Below are 7049 nucleotides of genomic sequence, written 5' to 3'. Positions count from 1 at the left end.
CTTAGACCGTGTGTTTCTGTGTTGAGTTATTATTCCCTCCTCCTTCTCAATAACCTCTCGAACTTGCTTCTCAAACATTAGACCGTTGGGAAAAAGATTGGATATCCCCTGTCTCATGGACCCAAATCCACTTTGTATATATTGATTGGTGCTATCAACACCGCTCTTGAAATACTCATATAACGTATGAGTCAACCGCTTCCTACTCATGATTTCAAATGGGTTGATGATTTTGAAAAAAAAGTAATCCATGTATCCTAGAAGTCGATCTGGAATATCCTAAGGAACTATACGATTATCATAACGAATATCCATTACCTCCAGAAAGACTTTCTAGGAAGAATGCAGAGAAACTAATTCCTAATCTGAAGGATAAAAGTAATTACGTCGTTCAACATGAAACATTAAAATTATATCTTAGTCTAGGTTTAAAATTAACTAAAATTAACTTAACTAAAATACATCGAGTCATCGCTTTTTAGGAATCTCCATTGATGAAATATATCGATCTCAATAATAAATTGTGATCACAAGCGAAAATGACTTAGAGAAAGATTTCTTCAAGTTGATGAACAACTCTGTCTTTGGGAAGACGATGAAGAATATACGTAATAGAGTCGATATCAAGTTGGCTTATAATGAGGAGTCTGCCAAGAAACATACGCAGAAACCTAATTCTGATCATATAACTAAGTTTAATGATGATCTTGTAGCTAATACATATGCTTAAAACTGAAATGGTTTTCGATAAACCTATATACCTTGGTTTCTCTATCTTGGATCTAAGTAAAAATCATATGTACGATTTTCATTATAACTATATCAAACCTAAATATTGAGATAAGGCAAAGTTGTTATTCACCGATACAGATTCATTTATGTATGAACTTGAAACTAAGGATTTTTACAAAGATATATCGAAATGATGTTTAAGCTAACTTCGATACTTAAAACTATGGTGGAGGACATCCATCTGGGATACCTACATGTGTAAATAAAAATGTTCTAGATATGTTTAAGGATGAAGCTGGTGGAAAGATTATTAAGTCGTTTGTTGGGTTGAGGTCGAAACTATATTCCTTAAAAATACACGATGGAGATGAAGATAAAAAATGTAAGGGTATTAAGAAATCGGTTGTTGAAAAAGAGATAACTTTTGATGACTATAAAGATTGTCTGTTTGCATTCGCGGAAGCAAGGTTTTTTCAAGAGGAGCCTCTTACCATCTTTAGAAAAATGAATGTTTTTAGATCTCATAAACATGAGATATATACCGAAACCGTTAATAAAATAGCTCTGTCTGCAAATGATGATAAACGTATCATAGCAGAAGATGGTGTTCATACTTTCGCTATTGGACAAAAAAAAAATTAATTTTCGGGTTAAAAATTATATCTAAAACTAAAAAAAATATGGGTAAATCAAAAAACAAGGAACGTATTATTCCATATGTAGGTTTGTGTGAATTTAATGGGAAAAAACATTATCTGAAGATCCTGTTGAGAGACGTAAAGAATTAAAAGCTAGATTGAAACAAGTTTTAAAATATAAAAGTCACACAACTCATGTAAAATCTAATACTGAATATGCGTATGCGCATGAACACAATTATAAACCAAATAATAGAAGGAACCATTACCCTCGATAAGTAGGTAAAAGTGAAAATAACTCTATATATTATATATCTTTAGATATCAAATATATGTCATCTGGACGAAAATTAAAGTTTGATGATGAGGGTGCCCGAGAACTGAATCAGGGTGTTTGTTTGATGTAAATAGGTAAAACAATTGTTAAGAGGTGTCCGAGAACTGAAGCAGAAAAAAAATGGCCTCGTACTCTCAAAAGACTACTAGTAATGTTAATCAACTTTTAGTGATACAACAATTGATATGAAATTGGCATAAATTAGTAGAACAGATTGCTTATAAATACATTATGTTCGATGCTAAAGTTGACATAAAAAATTGCTTCCATAATCAGTAGTTGAACTACACCAACAATAGTTTAGGTGATATGATAGCGCTTATTTTAAAATCAAATTATTATTTTCACATTGAAGTTACTTGATTTAGTTGATATAATCAATAAATATTAATTTATTTTATATAGACAGTAGTTTTAGAAAAAATATCCTTTATTCACTACTTTTTAAAATCTGATTTTAATTGCTCATAGCTAAGCAGGTCTAAGAACAAGAGGAACCAACGGTGGGGACAAAAATATTTCTCAAAGCACTATTTAATTTATTATTCTATCAATCACGTTAAACTTAATAGAGGTGTACAGTATGTTATGAAAATCTGAGTGGTTAAGATGCTTGCCTTCCAATCTCAAGGTCTTGTGTTCAATTAATTTGACAGTAGAATTTCATTTCACGACTCCCCACTCCCTGAGTCTCATTATGAGCCTTAGGCCGAGTTCAGACTAGGTTGAAAAACCCGGCTCAACTTACTGGATTATCCATGTGCCAGTCTGAACCAGGTGACTTATTTCAACCCGGGCTGTGCTCCTATAGTAACTAGCCTGGGCGTGCCACCGTGTTTAACTTTTCTAGCCTGGGATTTATTCGTTGCAGGGGTCTTGCGTTGACTTCAGGTTAAAAAAAATGATGTTATTACGTGTTATGTGATCGAGCGTACGTTTTAAGCGCATTTTTTCGAAACTCGTTTCTTAGCTACAACAAATACTCGCCTGGCTAATCCCGCTAGTCTGAACGCCCAGCAAATTTAAGCTAGACTTAAATTAAGCCGGGCAGGCTCAACGTAGGCTTGGCTTATTTTCTATTCTGAACGTAGCCTTAGTTATTAAAGCAAAACTAGGTAATATAGAAGAACAGATATTTACTGAACATGATACCTAGTGTAAAGAAGAAACCAAAATAACAGATTAGCAAATAAAATTTAAATTGTATTATAACCTATACAATTTATCTTGATTTTAGGCGAAGAATCACCTTGCCCATCGGGAACAACCTCTCTGAATGGATACACTCCGAATTGTTTTGGTAATTTTACTTTATGTGTCACTTTTGAAAATTGTGTCCAGATTGTAATATTAGTTGAAACAAAAACATTGATATTAGACATCTAATGTAGCAGTTTTGCTCCTAAGCATTGCAAACTAATACTTTTAAGAAAGACTGTCTAATGTAGTAAGATTTTTTTTAATACAGTAAAAACCCTCTTTTGGGATACCCTTATTCAGGGGACACCTCTACTAAAGGGACACTTTTCCGTGAAAGAGGGAAAATATCTTCTAACACTTAAGTCAAACTGGTCAATCAAATTTAACCCGTATTAAGGGGACAGTTTTTTTATTATTATTATTGTATCAAAATGCCATGGCACAAACTGCTGTTTATCCGCTCATGTTTTTATTTTATGTTCTATTTATTTATGTTATTTTTTCTCCCAATTTATTCTTGCGAGCCGAGAACAAGCACCTTTCGTTCCAGTAGGAAGGAAGCTTTAAATGATACTATGATTCCGTTGCGCCTTTTTTTCCAATTCAACTTATCAAATTTCAACTTTATTCAACAATTACATGGAAACAATTTTAATGAGAGGAATGGAAAACAATAGTAAAGGCCATTGTTGGAATCACAATTAGAATAAATTATAATAATTTTAATTCTGGATTTATATAGTGCCTCACGTTGACACAACCTCGAGGCGCTAAAAGGCAAGCCTTGTCTCATAGTGACCATAGATAATAATAATAATAATAATAATAATAATAATAATAATAATAATAATAATAATAATAATAATGTATACCGTTCAGCTGCACATAGACTTCTACTTAAGTCGTTACTCTATTCATGCTATTCTGTCTTCTACATTCAATAAAAAGCTCAATATTTTACTATCAATAAAACACTCAGATCTAGAAATATGAAGTATCGGAAACATAGACCTATACAACATTTTGTAGTTTTAATTAGATGATAAAATAGTAAAGGGACAATTTCACGTTTTTGCTTATTAATTGGGGTACCCTTCTTCAGAGGACATTGCTATTAAGGGCACAAAGGTGTCTCCTTAATAATGGTTGTACTGTATGTAAATTTTCGCCCTAAACGGAAAGATTCATACAGTTTTGCAATGTATTGTAATAAGTATAATTTTTATGTTTAAAAGCCCAGCCTCCGAAAATGTATAAGCAGCCGTTGTTGTATCTAGAGGAGACGTACAGTGGGTTTTATCTGCTGTGTGTGTTCGAGTATCCTGAATATCAAAATGTCACATTCGATGTAATTTGGTCATCTGAGAAGGATGACCTTCACAGAGAAACTCTATTTGAATCAAGGAATGCAACACTGCCCGGTGAAATGGTGGATGTCAACCATCTTCTTGTAAGCCAATAATTCACAAACACACACACACACACCAGTGGAATTTTCCGTCAGTATTTATTCATATTCGCTCATACACACATATTATATATAAATATATATATATATACATATTATATTCAAATCAAATCAAGTATAAATCTAATATAATAAATATATAGGCCTATATAATCAGGGGCGTAGCGGAGGGGTATTAAGGAATTAGTCTAATACCCTCAAAATTTCAAAAATATGTTTTTATGATCTCCCTGTTTCTACAGAATAACGAAAACAGCGACATTTAGTATTACTATGCATATTTTAAATTAAAATTTACCTAGTTGGCGTCTCATAGAAAAGGTATTAGAAATGACGTATGTATAGTAGAGCAGCTAAAGTTGAATTTCAGGTAGAATCGTGCACTTCTGGAAAAAAACATGAAACTTCTCACAGTGATACTATAACACCTAAAGATCATTAAAAAAAAAAAAGACCCCCGAAAATAACGCCTCCAAAGGGCCACCATCTTGAAATCCATTATGGCCGCCAAAATATTTGAATTTAGCTAACATATTCATATCTACAGCACATGTCATTGCCAATTACATTACCCATGTTTTCTATATCAGGGAGTGTCATGCAATTATCAGAAATTATGTAAGATGGCGCCGCCATAGTGGATTTCAAGATGGCCGCCAAATTAATGATATTTTTGTCAATATTCATATCATCAACACCTATCAATCAAAGACCGTTGCCCATGTTTTCGATATCAGGAACTACCATGCAACCATCAGAAATGGAAAAGAAAAGACCAACATATTAAATTTCAAAATGGCTGCCATCTTGAAATTTAATATGGCCCCCAAAAATATATTTTTTTCATATTCACATATATGTAAAGTACCAGCACTGTGAATCTAGATTGTGTATATGTACAAATAGGGATATTATGTAATTATCGAACATCTCATAATGGGACCTGCCTATGGAATAAAGTAATACCATCTAGAAAAAAGTCCGGCGACTGCCACGTTGATTTCAGAATGATTGCCAATTAAGAAAAGGTACATAAAAGAAATGGAAATTAAAGACATTAATAGAAAACAGTTAAGTTTTCAAATTGGTAATCAATCGAAAGTAATGAAAGTAAAAAAAAAAGAGTAAATAACTGCTTTGTATGTTATGAGAGCAAGTGCAGAGGGAGAGAGATAGATGCAGATATTGTTTATATTAAAGCTAGTTTTATCATAAATAAAATTATGTAAACATAAATCAAATATTCAAATAAATGGTGTGAAGACACTAATATTGAATAGACCTCATGTCTATGAGATGGCTAACTATCATTTTCAAAAGATATATAAAAACATATGTAAATATTGAAAGGGAAAAAATGGGAAAAAATTAATGAAAAGAAAACAAAGAACGGAAAGGAAAAAAAAACTGGAAAGGGAAAAGAAATAAAAAAGAACAGAAAATTAATATAATGGAGAAAGTAAAAAAAAAATAAAGAAACATCAAGAAAAATTAGAAAAGTATACAGGTAACTTAGACATAAATTAAATATCACATTCAAGTAATGGTATGAAGGCAAAAATATCGAATAGACATCTAAATATCATTTTCATATATTATATATATATATATGAACCCCCCGCACTGTACAAAAAAAAAACATTCCGTACAGCCAAGCATTGCGCATGAGAGGCATTTGTTCTTCAGATATAGATTTTCAGAATCGAACAGAAGAACTATCCGGACATCTCCGGAATAGAAATTATCATCGAGGACCCATTGAAAATGCTATAAAAAAAAAAAAGCAAAGGACATACCTAGTGCTCAAACACTGAAGTACAAACCACGTCAACGATCGACCAGAGTGCCACTGGTCACTACTTATCACCCTAGATTACTACCACTAAGGGCTATATTTCAGAAACATATGCCCATTCAACAGACCACAGAACGTCTTAGGTCTGTTTTTCCGGATACACCGTTCATAGCCTATCGCAGACCACCTAACCTTCGTGATATATTAGTACGATCAAAATTCAAGAGGCAAACTAACTCTTGCGACAACCGTAATTTTGGTAGACATCTTTGTTGATCATCATGCAAAACATGCTCCTTGCTTGATTCTACACAATCATTCAAGAGCAACCAAACAAACCACATATTTCGGATAAGGCAATCAATTAATTGCCTCACCAAAAATCTCATTTATCTCATATATTGTAATATTTGTGGTAACAATATGTCGGAGAAACAAAAAACACTCTCCGTATGAGAATGACACAACATAGATCAGCTATCAGAACATCTAGGCTTGATCAACCAGTAGCCGAACATTTCAATTTAGCTGGTCATTCAATTTCAAATTTCAGAGTGATTGAAATTGACCATAATGCCAATTGGAGCGACAAAAATCGCAAAGATAAAGAGAATCACTGGAAACTTTTACTTAAAACAACCTCACCATTTGGACTCAATATTAGGAACGTTCTCCCAGTACACTAAATTAAACCAATGGCATTTCAATTTATTCTGGATAAATCATTTGGCTTATTTATTGAGGCTTGCCTCTAAAGTTTAGTTTTGGCCTTCTTGATCCTGTTTACTTGTTTAGGCTGTTTATTCTAATCTCATCTAGCCTATTGTTTCCTATCATGCTTGCATGAAATTCTCACTTTATACAATCTAGCTATATATA

The 7049-nt window shown here is 32.7% G+C and overlaps 1 protein-coding gene across 1 annotated transcript in view; it reads left to right on the top strand.

Moving 5' to 3' along the window:
* Positions 1-1011: 1011 nt before the first annotated feature.
* LOC117124111 overlaps positions 1012-7049 on the top strand; it is an 8651-nt gene continuing 2613 nt past the window's right edge. The window contains exons 1-3 of the mRNA XM_033270249.1: positions 1012-1114; positions 2945-3007; positions 4143-4357. Of these exons, the coding sequence (XP_033126140.1) occupies positions 1012-1114; positions 2945-3007; positions 4143-4357 (381 nt within the window). The remainder of the gene's footprint in view (positions 1115-2944; positions 3008-4142; positions 4358-7049) is intronic.

The sequence above is a fragment of the Anneissia japonica genome, unplaced genomic scaffold (assembly GCF_011630105.1).
Source record: "Anneissia japonica isolate Jap-2015-1 unplaced genomic scaffold, ASM1163010v1 scaffold2996_len279161_cov141, whole genome shotgun sequence".
Lineage (NCBI taxonomy): Eukaryota > Metazoa > Echinodermata > Crinoidea > Comatulida > Comatulidae > Anneissia > Anneissia japonica.
This window is presented reverse-complemented; position numbering and strand designations above follow the sequence as displayed.